At 44.5% G+C, this 26,939-nt stretch overlaps 2 protein-coding genes across 2 annotated transcripts in view; both read right to left on the bottom strand.

Annotated features, from left to right (window-relative positions):
* Positions 1 to 1,628: 1,628 nt before the first annotated feature.
* LOC117137531 lies at positions 1,629 to 6,765 on the bottom strand. Its single transcript, XM_033299017.1, has 5 exons — positions 6,394 to 6,765; positions 5,096 to 5,324; positions 4,886 to 5,040; positions 3,893 to 4,730; positions 1,629 to 3,832 (listed from the first exon to the last, which is right to left on the bottom strand). Exons 2-5 carry the CDS (start codon positions 5,318 to 5,320, stop codon positions 1,760 to 1,762), a joined length of 3,291 nt encoding a protein of 1,096 aa, XP_033154908.1. The 5' UTR covers positions 5,321 to 5,324; positions 6,394 to 6,765; the 3' UTR covers positions 1,629 to 1,759.
* Positions 6,766 to 11,214: 4,449 nt separating this feature from the next.
* LOC117136420 (irregular chiasm C-roughest protein) overlaps positions 11,215 to 26,939 on the bottom strand; it is a 117,212-nt gene continuing 101,487 nt past the window's right edge. The window contains exons 10-12 of the mRNA XM_033297331.1: positions 26,478 to 26,678; positions 14,175 to 14,353; positions 11,215 to 14,110 (exon numbers count right to left, since the gene is read on the bottom strand). Of these exons, the coding sequence (XP_033153222.1) occupies positions 13,805 to 14,110; positions 14,175 to 14,353; positions 26,478 to 26,678 (686 nt within the window). The 3' untranslated portion in view covers positions 11,215 to 13,804. The remainder of the gene's footprint in view (positions 14,111 to 14,174; positions 14,354 to 26,477; positions 26,679 to 26,939) is intronic.

Here is a 26,939-nt window from a genome sequence, read left to right as displayed (position 1 = left end):
CTTGCCAACACATCGTATATCAAATGCAGAGTTGGCAGCCCCTGACAATGACATGCAGCGAGCAAACGTTCAGCCATTCCAAACTCAAACCCAAAAAGGCCGACAGCTTTTTGGGGACAGTCGGGCAAGTGCAGGGGGGTGGTGGGAAATCCCCCAATAGGTGGGGGTTTCGAAGGCCGCCAAAAAAAAAAAAAAATAGAAGGAAAATGGGCAAACTCCTGAAAATACCCGAAATCGGCCGTTGTTGTAGCGTGTGTCACGCCTTTTGTGGCCAGAACGGAGAATATATTTCACACGCTTTTTGCTCGTTTTGCGCCAAAGCTCTTTGTGCCGAAAGTACTTTTATTTATTTGCATATAAATTATTCAATTGTTCCCTGGCTTATCTTTCTTGTCGGCTGGCTTCGTTCTCGTCCTGTGACCCAAAACCTTACCCCCAGCGGGGAGTCTATCAAAGAATGCATTTGCAATTGCATTCGCAATTGATTTTTGATATCTGTGGGCGTGGCACTGAACAATTTTTGATTTACGATACTGAATTTGGCTCAAGTTGGCCAGAATGTACAATTGGCATGGTTTAAAGTGAGTTCGATTTGCTGTCGGTTAATTTGCATTTAAGAATTTTGCTGAGCTCACTTATTTGAGATTTATGGGCGAGTAATTTAAATAAACATTTATTGAATATATTTGTATATCTGTATTGTATACCAGGGGTAAGTTGAGGTTAACTTGCGAACAACGTGCACATTTTAAATTTTTAATGAAATTGAATTTGAAACGACATTAGCCAAGATCATGATCTAGCCAATACAGTTTTAGTGGGTCTCTTTCCTGGCTTCTCGAAGCTTCCGATTGCCTATCGGGTTCTGGTTTCCGTTTCCGTTCGACACGTGTGCTTAACTGTTTGTCGGCACGCCCATTCCCACCGCCCGCCAAATGTCAAATGTCAACTGCAGCCGCGCAGTTCGCAATTCGCAGTTAGCAAAAAATAAAAAAAACGTGCTCTTCGACTGGCTGTGCAAACATTTGCAAGACTGTTATTTTTTCGCCTTCAGAAAACACGCTTCAATAACATTCAAAACTCGAGACGTGCGAGGCCTTGGCTTGTCACCGAAGAATGCTCGTATCTCCTAATATCTGCTGGGCGCTACATGTGTTGTAAATTTATGAGCTGTCATATAAATCTTTGCACTTGGGCACCCTTATGCGATACGTGTGTGCCCCGAATTGGAGGGGCGTGGCGCCTGTTTGAGGGCTGATAAGAAATGGGGGATACTGGAGGAACCCTTTTACGCTCATAAATGGGGGCATTTTTCATTTGCATTTGAGCACTTGAGGAAATTCATAATTTGTATGCCTGGCCTAGGCCCATCTAATTGGGTACAGTCTCGTCACCGAGGCTTAATGCCAGGGTTGTCACTCTCATTTGTTTAATTAATATTGCCCCCGAGCTAAGCATTTGCTTGCCGACTGCCACATGTGCACTTTTCTTTGGGGCTTGTCAGCAATTTGCAAAGTGCTGGTCTGAGATTTTTCCCCTTTACAAATCCAAGAAGTAGCACTTTAAAATAAAAGTTTAAATGAATATGTTTAAATGTGAAGCTAAACCAATTGCTAGAATACCTTCTGTAATGTTTTGTAAAGTTAATATAATTTTATTAAATGCTTTGCTTTAAATACATTATATAAATAGATAATATTTACTATAGCATTATATTTTGGCACGCTTTTTCTTCGCTCTCCCTGCTTCAATTTCAATTTCACTGCGTCTCCGATTGTTCGGCCTGCTTGAGGGGATTGCCCTTGTCATCGATCTCCATGGACGGCACCAGAGGGGGCTTGAATCCGTACTCCAGCTGAAGATTGCGCCCGAAGTCGGGACTGCGCTTCAGGGAGTGTCCGTTGCGCCATCGCTGGAACTCATCGAACTCGCTGGTGAGCGGGGAATCCCCAGCGTCTGAGTTCGCAGATGCCGGCGCTGGAACGACGCCAATGTAGGACTTAACCATTTTGGTGGGAGCCGAGGCGGCGGCGGTGGCCAAATCGGCGGGAAGGGTATTATAGATGTATCGGGATCCCTGCAACCAAGGCGAGCCCTGTGGCGGCGGTGGAGGTCGAAGGTCGAATTTCATGTCAGCCAAACTGAAGGTGGCGACCTTGGGCGCCTCTCCCCTCACGGGCTTCACCGGTTGCTTGATGGCCGCCACCGGCTTGCTCAACTTGACCGCTTTGGGTGATTGTGGGATGGGGGTTTTGGCGGTGAGCTGTGGTAGCAACTTCTTTAGCATCCGTGTGTAGTAGTTCTGCAACACCTTCGGTGGAATGTGGGCAACGGAGTGGGACCAGGGCGTCAGGGAATTGGGGTGGGAAAAGTGGGGAAATGACAGCGAGGAGTGTCCCGGCGGCATGGGCATGTGAATGGCCACGGGCACATGTATCGGAATAGCCATCGGGCGGTCCACAAACTTCTCCACAATCTTCTCGACATGCACGGGCTTCTCCACAATGCGCTCCACCTCCACGGGCACATGCTTTTCGACGATTTTCTCCACCACCCTCTCCACGGGATATGGAACGGGATGTTCGACAATGGTCTCCACTGGATAGGGACGATCCACATAGTGCTCCACGTGGACAGGCACGGGCACAGGTTGAGGGACGGCATAGGGTATGGGTATGTGCTTCTCCACCACCTGTTTGACATGATGATCGTGGTCTTCAAGTTTTTCCACATGATATGGCTGCAGTGAGGGATGCTCATGATGCTCCAGATGATCTTGATGCAAGTGAGGCTCATGCTCTGGCTGAGGCTCATGGTGGACTATGTGATGATCTTGATGAATCTGATGTACCTGGTGCTCCTGGTGTTGCTCTGGTTGCGTATACACAGGACCTGGGTGGATCGTTTGTTCGCTGTGACCTGGAGCTGTGTGTCCAGAATGATCTGTATCCAAATGGACGGAGGCATGCGAGACGGCCACTTCCTGGGGCGTACTATCGTACTCCACGTGAATAGGATTTTTAGCCAGAGATGCGTAACTCTTGGAAGGTTCAGGTGCCTGCGAAAGGTGATTCTTCGGATATGGCTGGGGGTAAATGGTCTCATGCTGCTCCACCAATCGGCCGTCCTTCTCCGTGATTAGCTTGTTGTGGATGTTCACGGACTTCTGAACCTCCACAAAGGTGTATGGACTGGACTTCTTTGGAGCTGGAGCTGGAGCTGGAGCATGTTGGATGATGGTCTGGGAGGGCTCGGCATGAGCCTCCGCAACGTAGTTATGGGGAGCCGGGTGAATCACTGTGATCTGGACACCTGGCTCAAGTGGCGAATGCGCAATGGATGGTGCCGCCGAGGCGTGGGGTGGACTTGGAGTGTTTAAGGTCACAAACACCAGACTATTTGGAGTGGCGGAAACGGGTGTGGGACCTGCATAGCCAGAATATTGCTGGATATCCGGCGAGGGTGAGGATATGGCCTTGGTGTGCAGCAACTCCGACTGCTGCTGCGGCTTGCTCTGCTCTTGTGGAATCACCTGGCTGAGCTCCTGTTGGTAGGCCAACTGGGCAGCAGGTTTCACAAATTGGCCGGCGTAGTCTCCTTCCTCCGGCGTCCGTGGATTCGGGCGCTGGGGAGGATTCTGCACCTCGTAGTGGAAACTGCCCTTCGGGAGGGGTCCGTCGCCACTGCCCGAGACAATGGGATTGAAGCTCTTGAGGAATTGCCGTGATGGTGCCTCTTGACTGGGATGATGCTGCTGGAATCTCTGCTCACTGTGCGCCTGGAAGTGATCCAAGGCCTGCTGCGGAGGCTGCGACTGGTGTTCCTTGGGCGTCTGTAAATATGTGTAATATGCATATTATCACATACGACTGATTTAACAATGCAATCCTACCTGTGCCTCTGCCTGCTGAGGTTTTCCCTGTGGTCCGTCGTGTACAATGTGCACATTGATCTCCTGATCCTGACCGGGACCCTTTTGGTTGGTATAACTCTCGATGCCATTGAAAGTTGGAGCTGGGACTCTGTGTTGGTAGGCCTCCCTGCCCACGTGGCGTGTCTCCGCAATCTGGTTGTCATTTATCTCCTGCCCCTCCTCCAGGTCCGGATCGTGTTCGCCCAGTATCACAATTGGAGAACTTTCTGCCGCCACCAGAGTCTCATTGTCATCGCCCTCCGGTTGGAGCAGCACACTGGGCAGCACTGGAGCCGCCACAGCAGCTCGATTGATCCTGAGCAGCTCATCTCGGGAAATGTGGTTACTGCCGTCTCGGAATCCCGGATCCCTAATCTGCTCCACCACTATCTCCGTGTGACCTGGTCCCAGTTCCCGGCGGTATTCCTTCGTCACGGTGGTTTGGTAACTGTAGTAGGTGGCATTCGGGGCTGGAGGCTCCGTTTGCTTCTCAGTGCTGGCTGCCTCTGTGGTGCTGACCACATCCACCACTGTGGGCCGTACCACCGCCTTATTCGTGGTCGTGGACGTGGTGGTGGATGATTCTGTATTGCCACTAAATCGGAAAATGTCCGAGAATCCCTTGGGGAACAGATTGGACAGCACCTCGTTCACGGTTTCCGTTCGCGAGCGGGTCACTGTCTGCTCAATGGGTCTTTGTCGACGAGCCACTTCCACTGGCAGCTCATCGTTGATCTCGAACTGGATGTAGCCATGTCCATTGGTGGGACTGTCCGAATCTTTGGGAGGCAGAACAGTGGGCAGAATGCCAGGAACACTGGGAGCAGGGAGAAGAGATTACTATAAAATTAATTTATAAAAGAATTCCTTGTTTTTTATAATTATTTGCATATTAAAATTGAGTGACAGCAAAACTATGTTTAAGATTTTTTATAAAGCCTTTTCATATTTTCCCTTTGATTGTTGGCTTACCCGACAAACTCCGTTTCGGTTTCTGTTTCTATAGCCGCGGCTTCCCGTTCCCGTTTGAGTTCCCTCTCCAGTTCCGGATCCTCGCGCACTTCGTCGGCCAAGTTTGGACCTTCGATGACCTCGCGGATGAGTTGCCCGGCTGGCTGCTTATTAAGCTGTCAAAAGCGACGCTCATTGCCTGTCAAAATCTTTCACTAAACTCGGACTTACCTCCTTGCCGCTGCTGTCACTCAGGGCTTCAGTGGCCGCTGCCTCCACCGTGAAATTCTGTGGGAGATCGCCAGGGGCCGAGGCTGCTGCTGAGGATGGGGGTGTTGATGAGGAAGTAAGGATGGGGGGCTCATCCGAGAGGGCCGGCTGGACGATGATGGCCAAGAGACAGCAGAGCGTGGCTGCCGCCGTTAGCAGATGTCGTTGGTGGCGGTGGGGCCACATGGAGCTATTACGGAAATGGCCAAAAGCAGAAAGAGTTAGCTGGAAGTTGTTGGGCTTTTTGGCGTGCGAATGGTGGTATAGATGATGGTGGTGGTGGTGTTGGTGTGAATAACCCCGGCGACCACGACAAATTCCAAGCGACAAATGGAGGAGTCGTCAAGCCTGTTTGGGCCCGCTCCAAAGGCCATCCAATAGCCTCCACTTGAAACCAAGCCACTCGAATCCACTGCACTCCACAGCACTCCACTCCACTCCTGACTACTATGGCCACTCACTTGTCGGGCTGTTTGATTTTAACCGATACGTCGCTGGATGATGATTTTTCCTAAGTGGCTGCCAAGGCAGGCACTTTGGCGCTCCTCTTTCTCCATTGCTTTAAAAGAGATTTTCCCTAAAACGTTCGTCGTTTTTCCTGCCAAGTTGTTGAACTTGGCGCTGCGTTTGCGCTTGGGGCTTATGTCATTGCTACTGGCAACGTAATGAATTATTAATTAACCCCCCAAAACCCCCCAAAACCCCATTGAAACCCCCCACTACCCCTGCAACCACGCATTTAATTTGGAAAATTGAAATTGATGGCGTTTAAAATGGTTCGTACGGGTTTTCACATAGTTTGGCCACTGCGCCTGTATTTTGATAGGCATTAAATATGCATGCCAAAACATATTTCACCTGCAATATTCATGGCTAAGTGGCCCGTGGCGCTTTGCAGCCGGTCCAGACTGTCTTGTTGGCCAAATAGCACAAGAAAGTGGAGCTTTCAGTAGGGAAATTGTGGCTTTAATTGGGCATGGATAACGATCTGAACGTAGCTATTAAACGGGAGACATTTCGTATGCATATGTGCTCATAAGTGCGCCTAAGTCCTTTCGATTGCCAATAAATGTAAGGCACCATTGATGGTGATGGTATCCATACAAGTCCTTTGCATTAAATCACAAGCAAATTGCATTCGTTACTAACTCAATTTGCACATTGAAATTATTCTTGCTCTACGCCCGCAGCAGAGCAAATGCATTATAATTTGCGCAGCTAAATGGACATTTAAAATATATTCCGCTTTTTGCATTTACCTGCATCCATTAAGTACTGCCCGATGGAATTTATATATTCGTGTTTTGTCGTAGGTTTTGTATGCGGCCAGGCCAAATGAAATGAAAACACTCAATTATTTATATTGATTGCCGCACAATTAAAACGCACTTATAATCACTTTTCTATTCGATTAAAACAATTGTAATTCTCCGCAATGGCACAAAAGTGTATTATTATTTTTCTATATATTTCACTTATTATATTTTTTTTGTTTTATTTTTGGCGGGGAAATCGAACTCGATGCGATATCGGTTTTCAGGTGCTCTTCTCGTGCGACCCTGCCAGTTGCGCGTGCGCGTTGCGAATGAAAGTGAAACCGTGGGGCACTGAGCATTTCGTTTTCTTTTCATCGTCGTGGGCTTGCAGCAAGTTGCTGTCGTCGCCGCTGTTGCTGCTGCCTCTGCTGCAACTGATGTTGCTGCTGCTGCTGCTTCTGCGACTGATGTTGCTGCTGCGATCCTTAAAGTGTAGCACAAAACTTGTTCATCCAGCGATTGCGCAAGCGCCGCTGTCTTTTATGCTCCTTCACGGCAATGACAATTTGGATTTTATGGCTTTCTACGACGGCGCAGCATTGACCCTGCCGAAAAATATATGCAAAAGAAAGAAAAAAAATGTACAAAACTGGTAAGCGCGGGAAAACTTTGAAACTGGTTTTCGGCCTGCCAAAGGCATGTGGCTAAGTCCGCTGTGAAAGCCCTTGTCGTGGCCTAAACGCCCTTTGCCACCACCTGCTTTTGGCTCGTTGACATAAATATCTTGCCGCATTTCCTTGCCCCATAACACCTGCAGCGCCATTATCGCATTCAGTTTACACCTGTCGGTTCGATCACCTTCGAGCGCATTGTTTTCATACGCTTTTCCTTCGATTTTCCACCGGCGTGTTTTCATTAATTTTTAATGAGTTGCTGTTGTTGCTGTGCAGCGTTTGACGTTTTCGGCTGATTGATTAATGTGGATGCGGTTTTGCGGGCGGCGGCGCAGCGGTGGACTTGTTTTTTGTTTTATTTCTGTCTGATTTATTAAAATGCGTCTTTTTTATTAATGCTTTGGTAATTCATTTTATTTATTGCATATTTAATGATATCGTTTTTCTTTTGTTTCTTTTTGTTGTGCGCGCTTTGAAGATATTTATATTTTTTATGGCGAAATTATGTGAGTCGAGGAATTGCATGAATTTAAATGGTAATTTGAACAGATCATTTAATTTTTGAATGGCAACCATTGCAGTAAGTTATCCATTCCGAGTGTTACATCAGTTTGGTATAAATTTAATTTATCAATTTATTGATTTGTAATGTAACGAAAATATTTGTATGTATACCCATTTCACACAGCATTACTTTTTTGTAGTTGGCAAGATAACTACCACAACAAATGTGGGGAAAGTGGGCGTTCTGGCAGAGCTAATGCCTCCATTACCCGAACATATAGATCCAGCGATCATTTTGGTGTGATTTATGCCATCCGTAATCGGCAAGCTTCTTTATCTGCGTGCATCTCATTAAAGACATGTTGCATGCCCCATGCACACACATCTGACTTTCACCCATGAGGCTGGAGTGGAGAACTGGAAACTGTAACTTGTAGCAGAGATCACCATTTCGGTTGGCATTTCCTCCGGCCTTTTCCGCACCGAATCGCACCAAACCCCAGCGACAATTATGATGAAAAGCCGGGGGGGAAATGATTGCATAAGCCTAGCAAGTGCGGGAAAATGCGAGCCATAAATTGCCGTGACCAGCAACTACTGACTTGGCTAATTTTCGCCGGATCAGCATTTCGGTAAAATTGTAACAGAAGTCACCTGTAGTCGATTTTCTTCCGCCTAAGGAAAACTGGTCGCACTGCAGCTTTGGAAAATCAACGAAATCTCTGAAATGCCTTGTGACCGCAAACGAAATGGGACAATAAAATTATGTTGAAAAAAAGAAGGAAATCGCTGAAATGGCGGAAAAATCTATTAAAAGCAATTCGCTTAATTTCGTTACCGGACCCGGCATTGCTCATATTTACTTATTGTACTTCCCCTCAAAAAGCTCAGTCAGCCGGAAAAGTCGGTGGGATGGAGGTGAATGGGGGCGTGGCAGTCGGCTAATTAAGTGCGCAGGGCAAATGAAATATATGTAAGAGAGTGAAAAAAAAAGGTAATTACAATCAATGGGGAGTAGAGTTCGGTCTTCCATCCTCAGACCAAAAGCCAATTTTATGCAACAATCAATCAAAAACAATTTTTAATTTTGCGTTAACAATTTGCAGGCTGATCTGCTTTTTTCTTTCATACTTTTCCACGCTTTTGGCCGCCTTGTTGGCGCTTGTTGTTGTCGTTGTTGCTTCTCGCGTCCATTTTAACTGTGTGAAGTAAATTGGAAAATAAAGTTAAAATTAAAATGCATTAATTGAACTGTGAAATTTCATGGAAGCGCACTGGGTGGCGAATTATTGCCGCCCATCGAAGTGCAATGAAAACGATTTTAATTGTCAGCATTTTAAGCGCGCTTAAAGTCGTCAGCGATAACTTTGGCATGAATGGCAAAGGGAATATGAACGATTGGTTAATCGTTGGCTAAAAGGTATCAATTTTATAAAATTCGTTGGAAAATACAGAGCGATATGGTCAAGGGAGATTTCTTTCATAGTTTTTGAGCTCTTAACGTTTATACGGACGGACAAACGGACATGGCTAGTGATCGGATTCATTCCATGTAAGGTAACATGAATAGACATATATCCAGGCTTATGAACTATATGTTAAGCAAAAACCAACTTCGCTTCCCCAATCACTTAATTAGGAGTTTTCTCCTGCCATTCCGATGTGAAAATGCACTTATCAGGCCATCGGGACATAGACTTATCACTCGACTCGCCCATTTTGCGACGGCATTAAGCTTGCAATTTTATGGCAACAGCCGAGCTCTGGATTTTGGTTCCTCAACGATGGCGCCTATCATAAGCAAATTGAAATATGTGTGCGCTCCAAAATGGGGTGGAGGCTCCAATTGCCAGCTTGGCCAGCCGGTTTTTGGGCGTTCGTACTTGGCTGCAGCCGTGCGAGCACAACAATTAAAACGAAATGCGCAAAGTAATGCCAATTGGCGACTGCGGATATCTGCAACCAGGTCCACCAAGAGGGGGCAACGACGTGGGTCCGGGGTATACGTACATACGTATACCCATTAGTTGGTGCACCTTTCGCTGTGGCGCGTGCGTCGACATTGGCCACAGAGTCACCATCGCCATCGCCACAATTACATTGCCCCTGCAACATTACAAGTTTATTCCACTCGATCAGTGTTCGGGAATTTTGATTGATAAATTACACTGTAAAAATTGTGGTGGCCAAACCGCCATTTATCGGCGCCAGTGATTGGGTGCAACTGCTAAAAAAGCTAGCCACAGGTTGATTTAATCTATGGTTTGCTCATATTTGTATCAAAATACAGAGGAAAGAGCTCCTATATTATTAAACATTTTAAATAATCAAATTTTAAAATACATCATATGATAGAATAATTTATTAATTTATTTATTTTATAGAATCAGTTTCTCATTATTTACTCTTTAGAAGTAAATAAACAATGAACTTAGAAAGCACATACCATTTGCAACTAGCTTCTTTCGGTGTGTGCGTGTTAATGCAACCATTAGCCTCACTGTACCGTACGCCCCCGCTTGTTGTAATCTCGCTGGCGCCTCGGCAGATCGAAGGCATTTCACTGTCATTAGCGCCAGAAACCGGCCTGGTTATCGTCAGTTGTTGCTTTTGGCCATCGGCAAACAGGTTACACCGACTCTTTAGGCCAAAAAGTGTAGCAGCCAGGTCCGCAGTGTGGCCATTACAAATCCTGCGGTGTCGATGTACTTTTGATTTCCAACTAATAAACAAGAGCCGCGCTAGCTGCTGTTTTGGCCAATTCGGTGGCGGTGGTGGTCGTGGTGACAACGCAACTCTGGGATCGGGTATGGGTATGGGTATGGGTATCTGATTGGGGATTCGGTTTGGGCCAATGCACCAAACCGACCGAAAACATAAACCGGAATCTCCTTGGCACAAAACAGGCAGAGCCTGCGGTCACCCAAAAGCTGCATTCGGTTGGCCTTTCCCTTTCGTTGGCCTCTGATTGATATTGATGCAACAGCGAACTGCCAGTGCAACAGCAGCTCAAACTGCAACTGCATCATGCCAAATATCATTGGCATTCCATTGAGGTCGCGGTTCAGCTTGCCAATTGAATCGTGGACTCACAAGGGAAACACAAATGTTTGGTCGTAGTGTGCGGATTGGAAAGTATTCTTTGGGGTTCCACAAGTTCACTGGTTTTTCAGGTAGAGTGTTCAGGGAAATAATTAACCAAGGCATAAAAAATATAGTATGAAATCTTATTTGAATGCTTAAATCTTATAGCACTGGTTGGTATGCCATAAGTAGGCATTTTCCGCAAAAAGAAAATCATTAAGAGACTTCCTTTTCGGTTTAAGAGCTTACAATTAAGCAAATTATACTTACGCTTCAAACTTCCACTTTGATGGCCATATAAAAAGCAAAGAAATTACTGGTGTAACTTAACTTTTTTATGCCTTTTCCATCAAAGAGTATCTGCCGTGTCGACTGGATGGGGTTTTTCCTTCAACTGATTTCCACATTGCAGCTTAATGACGGGCGTTCCTGGCTGCTGATTGATTGGCTGAGTTTTCCCCGCTTTTCCGGGCCCTTGGATTGGACCGCCACCACCACCACCCAGTTAAAGTAATTTACGTTTTGTTGCATTTCTCTGCTTTTAAATTTTATTCCATGTTCATTTTCATTTCTGTGTGTTGTGTCATGTGTGTGTATGTGGTGTTTGCTTGTTTGTTTGTTTGTTTGTCTGTTTGCCGCTCCCCTCGCCATTCGTTCTTATCTGCATTTTTATTTGCATTCTGCTCGGCTTGTGTTTTACTTTATGCTAAATTGGCTATTTTCTTTTGTTGCTTTGTCACTTAAACTTGTAAATTTCCTCGGCAGGCTGCCCTGCCCAGACCTTCCGACCTCCGACCTCCGCTCTGTGGACCATGCTGACCTTCCCGCCCCTCAACCTGGCCAATTGCCCTGCGAAGTTGGCTTAAACGTAACAGTCCGCCTGTTGCCAAGAATGCGGAGTTATTGCGTTGGGCAGTGGTAGTAAACGGTGTCGCTTAAGAGTTAGTTTTTGATTCTGTTGTAGGGGTATCATCCTCCAATTCATCCGCTCATGGATACCGATACTTTGTGGCCAGATCGCCGAGGCTGCGTTTACGGCTAAAAGTGTTTTGTTGGTGGTGGTTGCTTACATTTCTCTTGGGCCTATGTCTTATATATGTAAACCGATTCTGCTTATTGTAACACGTATTGTTGTATTCTCGTATTTGTATTTGTATTTGTATTTGTAATCGTAATTGTATGGGTTAATAGTGTCCCCACTCGACCGCACTATTCAAACATTTTGCACTACAGATGAACATTCTGTCTCTCATATCGCAATTATCGTAATTACTCATTGGTTTAAAATTAATTTGCCACATTCGGTTTGTGTTGCACTTAGGAGCTAGTATTTTCTTTAGTCATACATATATGTTTGTTCGTTTGTTTGTTGGCTTTGTTTATAAATTATATTTTGTAAATATTACCAACACAATGAATCATAAATACATTTTGCTTAGTAATTCACTTGTTTAGTAATTTATTAGTTAGTTAACATGACGACGTGTTTGCTTGCATTGTTCATACAGTTTCGCAATTTTCAGCTGACAATGAACCCAAGGAGCGAAAAAAATTACTCTCTTTCTAAATCACTAAACTGAACTATACATAGGGTACGCACATACTCCACTCCACTCCCTTTTATATCCTCATATTAATAATTAATTAAACCTCAATTTAAACTTATCATCTTACAATGCTCTCCGCTCTTTGTCAGAATTCTTGGAACTCTGCAAATGTAATTTTGCTGTGGCTCAAATTGGCGTTAGGTTCTTCTAAGTATTTCTGGTTTTTACACTGATCGCTTAGCCTACCGATATATATATATATATATTTGTATGTATTGCGCATAGGATATAGAATAATCTGAAGCTTAGATCGACTAAGAAATAAATTACAAAAGCTTGGGCTTTGTACAAAAAATTCTGTGGCAAGCAAACGATCCCGATTTCGATTTCGATCTCGATTTCGATTTCGCTGGCACATACATTGCTGATCCTTAAACTGAAATATTTTACAATAGCTGGTAAACGAACTTTTCAGTGGCTGTGTGTGTGTCGTTATTTTACATACATTATTGTTTAGTTTACTCGTTGAACCGCTACATATGATATTTTAGTCGCTTTAGTTAGGCGTTCGAACAACATTTAACACTTTTTATATCATATCTGGTATTTTATTTGCTTTTTCGCTTTGGTTTGAGCAATTCTCTACTTGAACATTTATTTACAAATATCGCTTATGTGGAGGGTCTCTCATTTGTTTTGGGGCTATAAATATGCTTATGTTTGTGTTACAAAAATATTCGTAGTAAATGAAAACGATTCGTTTTTGGTCCTTTCAAACGATTGGAAACTCATAGTGAAATGATAGGGTGCGATTTAATGCCTAATAAAACCCAATTCGTTCAGGTTAAAACTCTTTTGATCATTCGCTTAATTTGATTTCCCAAAATATCTTACAGTTTCTTTGCTCGGGGCAAACTTTTCAAATGGAAGGAATTTGTTCGTGCCTGGTAAGTATTACTTCGTCTCTGACTTCCTCATATACATTTTTAAACTATAGGTTCTCCTCGTCGTGCTTTTAGTTCTAAACATCTTCAAAATATTTAACAAAATCAGTCGCTTTCTCGAGATCTCTTCTTCGTCGAAAAGGAACTTAAAGTATTCGTAATAATCAACTTTATAACAATGTTTTTATCCAAAGAATTGTAAACTTTTCCTTACGATTTCTGGCTTTGGCATTTAAGTTAAGCGCACACTCATACACATTGACATACAGCGATAGGGTTACAGTTACAGTTACCATTACAGTTACAGTTACAGCTAGGGGTTACAGTAAAAATATTCGAATAGCTTAGGGTTAAAGAGTCGGTTCCGGTTCCTTTTGGGGGATCTAGAAAAGTGTGTTTTTCTTTTATGGGATATGGGGTCTTAGACTAGGGCAATTTGGATGCTTGGCTAAATCGGTTACAGATACACATATGTATTGCTATATAGAGTAGTAGTTGTGTAGCATAGTTCACGTGGTAATGTCGAGTAACTGGGTAAATCCATACATATGCTTAGCCATAGGGGGTTAGATTACATAGAACATTCGGTGTAGTAAACGCGTCAGTCACTCCCTAAGAAATCATTCATTCAGCTTTCACTCTCACAGGGTCCCAACTAAATCTAATGGCGGTTTCTAGCTGCCAGGGCAAAAACCAGGGCTAAGACTACCGCCCACCAGCCACGCCCATCGGCGGGACTGCCATTGAAGACGGGAAAGTGGATCTGCTCCGGTCGATTGAGCTCCTCCTCCTCGTCGTCGTCGATGGAGTTCGACAGCTGTCGGTGGCGCTTGGTGAAGTTCACGTTGAAGATCGCCTCCGCAACGCCACCTGGCGTGGAAACAATGAAGTAGAAGGTCCTTGGAACCCTTTCGTGCATGCTGACGTAGGTGAGTCTCGCCTCCTTGCAGAAGGGCGTGGGCAGATCCTGCGGAAGAAGGAAAATCCATTACACCTCCATTGGATATATCACCAGCTCCATTGTCACTCACCTTCACCGCATAGGCCAGCACCGTGCTGCCGTACTGATTTCCGGGCGTGAAGACACGATCTCCGTGCAGCCATCGAGCGGCATGAGCCGGCGGATTGGCACAGAACTCCACGTTCAGGTGCAGCGGTGATCCCGGATAGGCAACGGGCGTGGCATTTAAAGCCATGACTGTGGGAGCACCTAGAAATATAAGAAATATCGAAAATTAGCCCCTTGTCATTGACATGGCACATTTATGAATGTTAATTTTAAGGGATATGAATAAAGTCTTTAGGGAGCAACTGATCGGCGTTATATATATTGATAAGCTGGGGCATGAGAACGAGGCGGATTAGCAAAGCAGAATCGCTCTTGGAAACTTTAGTGATTTTACCCCCCAGTTGGAGCATCCTTGGCTCGTTAGCCAGTTCCCTGGAACTTTTTGCACCGAGATTCGCCGAGCAAACTTCTGTAAGCCTTCTACGTCGCACTTCACACATGCTAAGCCAATTCCGGCGCAACTGTACTCCGTTGCCAAGTTTGTTTCGCCTCGCATCAGCTGCAATTAAAGCCATGGCGAAAAGTTTACGGCCACCGTTACCACCACCATTGCCATCAGCATTGCCGTAGCCATCGCCACTAATTAAAAGCGTATCACCCGACAAATGTGCCACTTACTGCCACAGAAGCCCGACAAGGACGATCTGCACCTCTGGAAAAGTAAACGCTTGGCTGGGAGTGGGAAAAATCAAAATAAATAGAGAACAACATGTCGTGGGGCAAAGGAAAAGTTGGCCCAAGAACGCCAAAACTTCATTAAAAAGTTTGCGCCAAAGCGCATTTTGTGGAACTTATGTGGGCCGTGTGCCCACAGCAGGGGATTATCTCTGTGAGATGCCAAAGCCTCACGATGTTGGCCAACACTGCGACAATCCAATTAGACACATGGGCCAACCCATTCCTTTCTGGCCATCTCGTCCGTTGTTCCACAGCATATTTAATTATCGTGAGGCCCGAAATTTTGCAATTTTCCTCATCATCGCCAAGAGACAGAGACTTATTGAATGGCAGGGCTGGAGTAGGGTTGCCAAATAAACTTGTGAAGCAATGGTGAGCCGGGCAAACAAAATGGTCGAAAGTGTTAAGTGCAAATGAGTGTCAGGTTGGGCGGGATAGGCAGAAGGCAGACACAAACAAAAACAAATCGAAGAACTCCGTTCGACACTCGCAAATTTATAACCAGAAAAACCCCCATTTTTGCCAGGGTCCTGGGCGACTAACTGTAAAATCAATTAAAACAAGTGCGCCAGGGTTGTGTCTGCCTGCCAAATTATGCGTTCAACGCCATTTTGTCGAGTCCTGCTCAGCCCAGACCCCATCCTTTTCCCCGGGGAAAAAGTGTAATTTATTTGACAGCCAAAAATGATTTTTGCATGAGGCTCTTACCCAGCCTTAGCATCCCATTCACAGGGCTCTCAAAGAGATTTAAATTCTATTTTGATTTGCAGCCAGTGAACCGTGTGCAAGCATTTTACCCCAGAGCCCAGGTGGATGGCTGTCGACTGTGCCCCCAAGGTCAGTGCTTTGGTCATTGGTGCGACTTTTAATTTGATTTCCACTCGGTCCACCCGGGGGCGCCAAATAGAAATGAGTTTTGTATTGCCCGTAGTTGGGTCGTCGGCAATCGCATGAAAATGCTTTGGATCTATCCGTTATAAATAATATGGCTTCCCAGACAATCCGTGAAATACCATTAATATCGCCAAAAAAAAAAAGTGGATGGAACATACTCAATTTATAGAGAAGAACCAAGCCAATGAAAAACAATTACATGGCCGAAAACAAGGGGCAGTTTCTCACCCTGTCTGGTTCCAGTAGCTATGCTGGGAAATTCTTAACATTTACGGGAACAGGACCACATGGGGCAACGGAAACACTAGCTCCTTTTGGATGGCGATGAAAGGCCCGAAGGAAAAGAAAACGGTGCAGCAACTGAAGGCGCATCTCCGCCAATTGGCGGCAGATCCTCTACGAATAGATACTTCATGATCCTTGATTATATAAATGTGTTACTAAAATACATGACAGTACTATAAGAATATTTTGAATTGAAAATAGGAAGTCCAAACACCCTGTTAGAAGGTTCCAAATTGTATGTCTAGCAGAGCTACCCGAAAAACGTTGGTGGTCATGTTTCTTATTCGGAAGAGCCAACAAGTGATTGCAGTTCACGAGTGAATACGAAAACTCAATTATTTTTTCGGTTATTATTATTTATTTTCCTGGCTTCGAGAGCACTTTCCAGCACTGTCTGGTGCCCAAAGAATGCAAAATGACGGGGAAAAAGAAAGACAACAGCTTTCAGCGACGCGCAATCAATGGAGTGAAGTCCTGAGCTCCAAAAAGCAGCTACCACTCCTCAACCAAAGTGTTGTAAAACGTTTCCCCCCACGATGTTGCAGTTGTTGTTGCCTCACCTCTTTGCAAAGTTTTCGCACAAAAGGCAACTACGAAAAATTAAGTTAGCTTTTTCGGGCAACGGGAATTGAGTAATTTTCAGCCGTAAAACTTTATTATTGTGGACTGCAGGACTTCGCTGCGCCCGCTCCCCTTTTTCATGGCCATTGTTGTTGCAACAATTGTAGAACATGCAAAGTTGCTGTTATTGTTTAAATATTTATTTTCAGCTGTTGCAGCTGTAAATGCTGGCAGGAAAAGTTGTCTAGTGCCCGAAAGTGGGCAAAAACATGCAAATTTCATTGGGCCAACAAGGAAAGAGGAACGGAACCGCCAAAGCAACTCTTCGGGCAATGGACCAACGCAACGTGTAATTACATTAAGCCAGCCAAATTTGGCAACACTTTTAAATGGTCTCAAACGCACAAAGGAAATTTATTCCGAAAAGTGGCTTCCAAATGGGGGGATAAGCTAATATATACAAGTAAAATTCATAAATGTGTGTTGAGTGTCAAAAATCGTATAGAGTCATCACTCACGAAGGTGTTTAAAGATATGCAAGATATATCATACGCTTACTATTTACTACGTTATTAGCACCATTCTCTATATAACAACCATGACTTGTACTTCATATAATTTTAAATGAAAAGCCTCTGCAAATAATGCTTCTGATTCTATGGCTTTCGCTCTGGGTATTATTTAAATGGGCAGTTGTTAGTGCCAAAATGCCAAAGAAATGGCATAACGGCTCAGATTAGAGCCGGCAATTACAGGTGAGCGGCGCCAGAAGACCTAAACAGCTTGCCAAACATGCCCCTGGGGGCCAGGACTCCTCCGAATCCTCCAACTCCTCCAACTCCTCCGACTCCGCCTTAAATTCCGGCCCAGAGTCCGGCAAATGGTATTAGGTATGCAGAGCTCCATGGGAAGAGGACGAGTGCTAAGATAACAGCAATCCGACAGGCAGCAAGTGAAAATAACAATCATAATATTCAATTATGCAATGGTTGCCCGAGGAGCAACAGCACGGCCACTGAAACTGGTCGGGGGCAGTCCATGGCGGACTGGGGTGGCAGGAAGGCAGGGAAGCCAGTGGTTCGTTCCCTGCTCTGCTGCTGAATAATTAATAAACATTGTGTGCACTTAATGCAAAAAGCTGCAAATAAAATTACCAACTGCCCCGGCTCGTTGTGTACTGAAAATCATTGAAATCACTGGGCGTTGAAAAAAACAAAACAATCCGAGGACCGAGGCTCAAATTGAAATTACGTGACCGGGCTGAGCAATCAAGGAGGGATTAGCGAGTTGCTCCTGATTTTAGTTTGCCATTTGTCACTTGGCAATGGCCAATTTTCCAATTGCACGGGGCGCACCTTTGGGCGCTTTTAATTGAATTTATTGTCGACGAGGTGGTTGCTGAATTATTGATCACCGCGATGACAAGTTAACCCAGTGAAGGATGCGACTTTCGGCCGGGTCCAAGGCTTCTTGGCATTTATCTTAAGTTTGGCAACTTTTCGGGCCCGGCCTAAGCTGCTCAAAAATTAATGAGGGCACTGGGCGAAAGAGCCGTGTCGCTTGTATTTAGCCAAAAGGTTGGCAAACTTTGCCAAGTAATCCTGTGGTTTCCTTCGCATTTCAGAGTCGAAGCACGCGTTTTTCTGGGTGATCTTAAGATACACTGGCCGGCGGCGTAGGGATTTTCAATGGAATCTACTTGCTTGGACAGAGAAAGAAAATAGTATATACTTCATAATAGGATATTCCTAGGAAGTGTAAAAGTATCTGATGCGTCTGATTTACTTCACTTTGTTTAGACCAGGCTTTAGGTACCTCCATCATTTATACGTCTCAAATGTAAAAAAAGTAATTATTTAGCTTTAATTTTATCCTAAAATCCCCGCCGTGTAAGAATAAGCATGCTTATGGGTTTGAGAACACCCATACACCCATATTATACTTTACTTTTCCTAATTGAAATCCCTTCAAGTATGTCGACTTCAAAGTCAATTGCTCGGGGACAACTGCACTGGTCTGAAAAGCCAAAAGAGGAGAACTGGGCCATTAAGAGTGACCAAACAAACTTTGATGCTGCGATGACCTCTAAGTGGCGAAAGGACCTGACCGGACCGAGATCTAGACAGAGATTGATATATGGTGGAGGTAAAGTGCAGCTCCGGTTATGCCAGGGTTATCTTTTTTCCCAGTACCCATTCAGACCCAGTGTGTGCTCATCCATCCACACACTCGTGTAAATATCTGTAACCCAAATCTTGAAAATTTACAAAGCGCGCTTCTATGGCTGGCAATGTTGTCAACACAAATTAAGCTACTATGTAAAGCTGAATGAGATGGGGTTGGGGATGGGGTTGGAGCCCCTCTAGCCCCATCGTAGTTTACGTATTTAAATATGCTCTTTCACTTTCAATATCAAATGAGTGGCTGGTTGGCAACTTTTGCCTGGCAGCAAGATTGCAACTTGCAGATACACGGATACGTAGATACGTAGATACTTTTGGCCGGGACCGGCAAAGTTTGCCAAATACGTAGAGACGTGTGTGCGCATAGAACCGAACTTTGGATGAACAGCCTCGACTTCGCATGAAACAGCAACCCAATTTGAGACAGTCCGCCTCCCCTGCCCCTTACCCTTCCCCTTCAACATCCCCTTCCCTGCCCCCTGCAGCTATTGCAAATTGCACAAGTTGCCAAAAATCGCTTCACATGTGCCACTTAAAGTTTTCGGTTTTTGGCCCGACTCTGTCCTGCAGGTTGCCAAGTTGCGAGTTACCAGAACTGCACCGCCCACTTTCTATCGGCCCGCTCTATTTTCCAGGCTACCTGCCACTTGTAAATTTAATAAATTTTTGCATTTTTGTTTGCCGACGTTGGGCCGTGAAAGTGAGATGTCAGAAAACTTTTAAGTGATGTTGGTAAACACACAGAATTATGGTTGAACAAGATGAAAGTGAAGTCTGAGGAATGGCAAAGTTTAATGGAATCGAACGTTCATTTAGGCTTGATATGCGCAAATTTTGCTAAATGCTAGTGTCTGCAAATATTAGTGCACAAAAAATATATAGATTATTAAGTTGTCACTGGAAATATACGATTTATGCATTTACTAAATGCGAGTGGTAATACTAGAAAAATCTTTATGAAATTCAAAAAGGATTGCTGGATTTTCCAGGTCACAAATGCAGAGCTACCTACATTTTGTGCTAGGCCTAATGAAAAACTATATTCAGTTTCGGAAAATGTGCAGTCAAGTGCTTTTTCTAGTCTACAAGCTTTTAGGCCAAATTATGTCCCTTTTGCTGAAAGTCCTCCAACATATTTCGAAAATTCCAACTAGTGAGCTGGGTTTTGGCAATTGGACCTTCATTTCCGATTGTCAATCGGAGAGTTTCTAGTATCTGGTGGTCAAAGGTTAAGGGATTGGGGGGTTAAGGGACCCCAGGGTGCTGCTGGGGTCTCTGCCCCCCTGGAAAACCAACCGCACCTGGCGCCAGGACCTCTCAGATTCGCTCGGTTATTTACGTAGGCGCCTGATAAAATTGCGTGTCCAGTGCGGCGTACGGTGGCAATGTTTGCGGTTATGGCGAATGCCAACCAGACACGCCCCCCGCCTCCAAATGGGTGTGTATAACGGAGATGTGGGTGTGTGTGTGTGGGTGAATGAGTCTGGCAGGCCTATGCTTTATCGCCTGACATTTGACATTTTTATTAGCTTTGTGGCGACGGCGTTTAATTACTTTGCACGCTGCGCACAATGTCCGACATTTTTATATGCACTTCCTGCCCAGTGAAATGCAATTAAAATATGCATTTGAGTTATAATACCAGGGACATTGACCGGCCCCAAAAAAAAAAAACAAGCGTGGACAGCTCATTATCCTTTGAAATCCGGATGGGGCCATACAAAATACACACACTCGCACTTCTTTCGACAGCTGTAATGAGGCATTTAAATCCAACTGTCTGCTCAGCCCATTAAGACTGCAATACCAATCCCAATCCACTGGAGGGCAGTTCGTGGGGGGTTGGCATCGTTGTAGAGCAACTGAAACTCGAACTCAGCTGCCTCTCAGCAGCCCACTTAGCCTAACTTATTAGTTTGGTGCAAAACCAGCGAATGCGGCTGCCGCTGGGCACAATTGGTGGCTGGTGTTCGCGAAAGGGGTTGACATCCCATCCCAACCCAGTCCAACCCACTCCAAACCAAACCAAACAAAACAGCCAATCTCCTCCTGCTGGCACCACTCGACGTCTTGTGGCGCGGAATTTGCATGCTCAAGTGCGGAAATCAACTGCATTTTGCTAATATTTTTACAGGCCAAGTGCGAATTGGTCAAGTGGCGGGAATTAGTCTCGATTGTGTCCCCTGAAAGGTCACACACAAGGCTGTCAGATTGTTTTACTGCTCGCATCCGGTGGATTTCGGTGGGGTGACTGCAAGTGGGTGGTGCTCGACTGGTCGACTGGTCCACTGGCGACATTGCGACGTCTGGTGCCGTCTATTTGCACAACTTTTTTCAGCTCATTTCCGCTGCAGCTGGAGACAGAAAACCCCACAAAAGTTACACATCAGTGCTGGCAACTACCAATTACAAAAAGGACAATAAATCAACCAAAAGAAACAAGGAAAAAAAAACAAGGGAAAAACATTTTCAACTAAATAATATCTAATTAGAATAGAAATTCTTTAAACAGAACATAAATTTTAAAAATCTACAAAGTTTATACAAGCTGTCTTATTCAGCAAAAAGACTTCCGGCTTAATAATATCTTGTACATTTTCTAAATATGCTAATTATGTCAGAAGTCCTCTTACAAATCAAAGCAATAAAATTAAAATCGAAACAAATGTAAATTATAATTATAAACAGCCTTGTAAGAGGGACATATCTAACCGGAAATGACCGAAATGGGCATATCTGATAATGCCATCCCGCTCGCCCTTTGTCTGTCTCGCTCGCTCACGCTTCTGCAAATGGCCAAAAATGATTTCTGCAACTGTCTGAAAAGTTTTTGCATGCTGCCTTGGCAGCCATTTTTTAGCTTTCCGGGGTGTTTTTGATGACAAGTTTCTGACTTCATATTTTAACTAACGACTCCAGACAGCCACCCGCACAGAGAAATTGGAAAAGAGCCGGCAACACACATATGCAAAATTATAATTTAGTCAACAATTTTTTAGCTCCAACTGTGTGCGATAGTATGTGTGTGTGTGTGGATGGATGTGTGTGTTTTGTAGGAAAATTGAAGCGTAAAAATTAATGCTTGAGTGCGCTCTGTGCAAAAGACAACACACCGAAAAGGACACAAAACTGTTGACAACATGGCGCAAGGACGAATGTAATGAGTGGGGAAAAGTTCCAAAATTGCATTCGGGCAAATGTTTTTCTTTGGCTTTTCAGGGAAAACTATTTCGAATGCACATCCACCGCCTTTGGTGAGCAGGAAACTGAGACATTCGGGCTGCTTATAATTAGGAAAAGTTGGATATATTTACCCAGCAAATCAATTGGAAATCGAAGTGAGGGCTTTTCCAGCAAATTGCCGGACTGAAATCAAATTATTTCCAAATCCCAAATCGTGCTTCAAAGTATTTTTCAGACAGTGGTTAAACTATTTACCAATCTGAGTGAGATTCCCCTGGGTCTGCCGATGCGAAGACTTTGAAGTTTTTAATTCATTTCAACCCCCATGGCGAATTCATTTCGAAAACGTTTATCTAATGCTCAAGATCGTTTTGTATTTTCTTATTTTGGTGGTGGAGAGGAGCTAGAAGCATTTAACATGCAATTTAGCGCAGCTGCTGTGAAAATTCCGACTGCCTTTAAAGTCTTCGTCGCAGGGCGCAGTAAATTGCCATTTAAATGAGGCACAAATGAAAAGCGAAGGGGGCGCAAAAAATTCTTTCGCATATTTTATGAAAAGGGCCTGCACGAAAAAAAAGAATGAGAATAAAAATTGCCAACCCCGAGAACTCCAAACCTAATGAGTAGAAACAAAGCAATATTTGCTGGCAAACGCGGCAAATTCCGAAAGCAAATTTGCCAAGAAGAAAAATTACGCATGGAAAATGGAAAAATGCGAAAATATTTCCTCCTCATGCGTTGATCAAAAGCGAGCAACATGCATATTACAAATTAGCATGCATAAAACAGGGCCAAGAATGGAATGGCCAGAAATGGGGGGTGGTTGTGGGGACAGGATCGGGGGGGCAGGGGCGATTCGAGTGTGCCAGGACATAAAGCAATATTTATGTTCTCGTATCGCTTGAGGGGAGTCGCGATGAGTTGGCCCGCGTTTCTTGGTCTAAATTAAGCGTGGAATATGCGTGGAAAAGCTTTTATTAAAACAGGCCGAACTTGGCTCTCATTGTACTTCAGTCATCGCCTGCGATAGCTGGTTCCTTGGATCCCTGCGCTCGTAATGAAAATTCCGCAAGTAATCATTAGGAGGGTGGGAATGCGATATGGGGATAAGGAGGTGACAAAATGGATGGATCTTGATGTAACTAAGCATTGGGAAGGACCACACAATCGTAAGGATTTTCATTTAATTTGTGAAAGTATGCAAGACGAATGACTATAATTTCAAAATTTTACCCACTGTTATTGTAAACCTAAAGGCTTAGTTAGAATGTAACTCCAAGTAACAGTTTAAATTGCTAGCAATCTTTGAACAGGTTCAACTGCATTTCCGCTTCCTTTTGCTTTAAGTCCATTTATGGATATTTCTTATTAAAATCTACTTTGCCACAACTTTTCGCTGCATTTGTTTAAATTACTTAAAATTGCGCTGGCTAGATGGCAGACTCTACTACTGAGCTACTTTTGCCAACTGCCAGTTAACATATGCATAGCTTGCCCCAGCACACACACACACACACACACATACGCACACACTAACACACTGTCAACAAGAACACGCCCACATAAAGTTAACGACAGCGAACGAGGGCAAAAAGAAACCAGAAAAAGATGGCGAAATTGTGAGGGAAAATTGTTATTTAATTTGTGTGAGTGCTGAACATTTTTGCAGCTGCTGTTGCTCAAGTTCTTGCTGCAAAACTTTTTGCCCAGCACACGCACTAAACTTTAACACAAGCATAAATTTGGGCGCACACAGATACTCCTGGCGCGCGTTGGTGTTGGTAAGTAAGTGCACTTTGCATTGGGGCCGCCGCGAATCCTTTGGCTTTCTTCAAAATTCATATGCACATTTATTTTACTCACAGCCCGCTCCTCAAGTAGCTGCATATGCAAGTAGGTGCAGCAGCAGCAGCTCCTTTGCTTATTTGTTGCATAATTTCCGCCCACCAGCAGCTACCAGCTTCTTTTCTTGGCTTAAACGAAGCGTGAAGGCAACACGGGCTGCAATTTTAAGTCACGAGTTCATTACGAGGGGCCAGGAAACAAAGGGGCCACAAAACTTTCATATGCATAATGAAGATTCCCACAGACAATCTGCCTGGCCGAGCAGCCCAGTCCGCCCACCATCATCCTTCCGCTCGGACTAATCAAAAATGTCAACGAAGCAAATGATTGAGGCCATAGTAATCCCTTTGTCATCGCTTTTTGGCCTTCTCCATTTGACTTGGTAATTACGGACAGGTAATCAGTGCAGCTCACGGTTTGAGGAGCGATTATGAGGTTCTATCGTTATTCCTTGGATGCTTCAAATGAAACTCAATGGCCCTCCGATATTTCCTCTCGCTTTGCTGCATTGAAAGAAATTTGCAACTGCTGCAGATTTTGCACTTCAAAAATATGAATGCACTATTAGCTTCTTTGGAAATTATTATAATAATAATTCCCAGTATCTAAGAAATCTACAAATTTCCAGATGAAGTAAGGAGTTGTATCTTAATGTAAACATAAAAAAGCTTGCTTTGTACCGTGGGTTAAATATAAACAAATAATGTTAATATCAGGCATATTCCAAATTATTTCCACACCCACAAGTACTTAAAAAAATGTCTAACTTGTAAAATGAGTACGATTGTAGATGTTATGACCGAAAGTATAACTTTGACCAGGGAACATCATAAATGACAATCGAGATACACATTTTTTCGGTGCTCTTTTCTTTTGAAAGAATTGCGAAACTTTGCAGACAGTCGAGGACAACTTTTCCGGAGTTGGTCTTTGTATTTTGTTTAATTTTACAAGCAAACACAAATAGTGGAAGTAACTAAAGCATCTCATGGTATCCTGGCACACACACACACACATACACACAACTCCTAACTGAGGAGTCTCTTCGCTCTTTGCTGCTGGGCTCTGAATTTAATCTATTGTATGGCTCCTCAGTCTCTTCAATTTTTCTGCATTCAAGGCCCCCTCTCTCTCGTTGGGTTTCTCCATTATCCTGTCGACTTTGACTGGAAGCCTGGGAATCCTTTTGCCGTCTGCCACTTGATAAATATGACTATTTCACGCTTCCTCCCACAAAACGGGCAAACCCATTCACCTGCCCACTCCGCTCGGTTGTTTATTTGCGATAAGTGTTAGCTGCGACGCTTTTCCCAACCCGGAGTACCTACCATTTCACCCCAGTTTTCCACCTGCCTGGCTGCCTGGTATTTTGTTTATCTAGCACTCAATTTCGCAGTTTTAATGACAAACTGTCTTACCTTGAAATTGCATGCGGGAGCATTATAAGTGTCTCCATTTCGTGTAGAACACCGACATTCCCACCGCCCACCGTCCGACCATCCAGCACCCACCACCCACTTCTGGGTTCTTGGCTCTCCGTTCTCGAGGAGCAAGGACATTGTTTGATAGCTTGGCTTCGCTCGTCCGGAGATCTGGGAGCCACTGTGTGGAGCTGAGCTGTTTCATGTTTGGATTGCACTCGAGGGTAAGCCAGGTCCTCAACTCATCCTGCTCCTGGCAGACCCAACCTCTCTCCTTTGCCCCCCTCCCACCCGCCTTCCGACCACTTGGCAAGTTTTATTGTCTCAATGTCCACTTGGCTTTTGCCTCAAGACAACTTAATGCGCTTTGCTGGGGCGGAGTTGACAAGTGGAGGTGGTGCGAAGTCAAAGCTAACGCATTTTCCTTAATTTCCGGCAGCATGATTTCCAATTTTTCTTTCAAATTCCCCTGCACTCGTGTCGTATACTTAATAAAACTGGCAAGGCTGGCAAGAGACTGAAGGAAGTGCGCAAGCTGATTGGAATTGCCTTTCGCAATGTCATCAATCATGCGTCGTTTTCCACACGCCCAGGCAAAGATTTTGACAAGTGTCAATGCGACAAGAGAGCGAACGATAAGCCCGACTATAAAGGAGCTGAGGAAAAGCACAGAAATGGCCGGGGGGACTGGAAAACACTGGGGAAAGTGGGGGAAAAGAGCGAAATCGTTGGGGAAAATCACATGCAAAGTAAAATGTCGAACTTCTGACAGCAAGAAAATAAAACTTTTCATTTGTTTTCCCCGGCTCTGCCGTGTCCCGAAACTGCTGTCAAAGTTTTTAATGTTTTTAACTCCTCGCTGTCACCTGAGTACCCACCCATTCGGAAAAACCACCTATCACCCCCAAAAAGTCTGTGGAAACTGGGCCACACCCAATTTTCTGGTGCTTCTACAACTTCTGATTCATCGATTGGGCTGCGGGGTTAAAGGGGTATATCATAGCGAAGTGTGACTAACTCTCAGGTGACCACAAAGTATACGAATTCCCAAACCAATTACTTCATACACTGGATTTGTATTTAAATAATTCGTACTATAGATGTGTAGATTATCGATTATTAAATTATTAAACTTCCTTTTATCTACACTTAAAGCTTGAAATTTCATCATCCGCATCTTAAAGTTTAGGCATTAGTATCTATAAGTTCACTCACCCTTTACAGAGACGGTGACGCTCTGCAGGACCTCCAGCTTCTTCTTGTTGGTGGGCGACTGGCCCACACACTTGTACATGCCCGCATCCTGGTACATGACGTCCTTGAGCGAGAACTGGCCGGTGGGCTGGCTGCTGCCGTAGCCAAGGCCACGTAACCGGGCCGAAATGGGATCCAAGTGCGACCAGCAGCCCAGGGAGCCTAGAACGAGGGAGGGACATGAAAGCAGGGGGCATGATTTAATTAATTGACTTCCAAGGAACTCGACACGCAAGTTTTAATTTCTTTAATTGATGCGTCACTGCCACAGACGCCGAGCCATTTGTCTATGCTCGCCATTTGGCCGAAAAGTGAGCAAAGTAAATTGCACGCATAATTAATTTCCAATTGCGCTAATTAATGAAGAGGCGCACAAAAGGCCGCGGACTCGTCGTTTCGATCGAACGAAAGTAAAATGTAAAA

Source organism: Drosophila mauritiana, chromosome 2R (assembly GCF_004382145.1).
Source record: "Drosophila mauritiana strain mau12 chromosome 2R, ASM438214v1, whole genome shotgun sequence".
Lineage (NCBI taxonomy): Eukaryota > Metazoa > Arthropoda > Insecta > Diptera > Drosophilidae > Drosophila > Drosophila mauritiana.
This window is presented reverse-complemented; position numbering and strand designations above follow the sequence as displayed.

What these genes read in the sequence shown, in the direction of transcription:
- LOC117137531 (XM_033299017.1), bottom strand. Translation starts at nt 5,320, where the DNA reads ATGTGGCCCCACCGCCACCAACGACATCTGCTAACGGCGGCAGCCACG. An exon ending in GTGACAGCAGCGGCAAGGAG is followed by an intron (nt 5,041 to 5,095) that starts GTAAGTCCGAGT and finishes CGCTTTTGACAG; the next exon opens with CTTAATAAGCAGCCAGCCGG. An exon ending in CTCAGCAGGCAGAGGCACAG is followed by an intron (nt 3,833 to 3,892) that starts GTAGGATTGCAT and finishes ACATATTTACAG; the next exon opens with ACGCCCAAGGAACACCAGTC.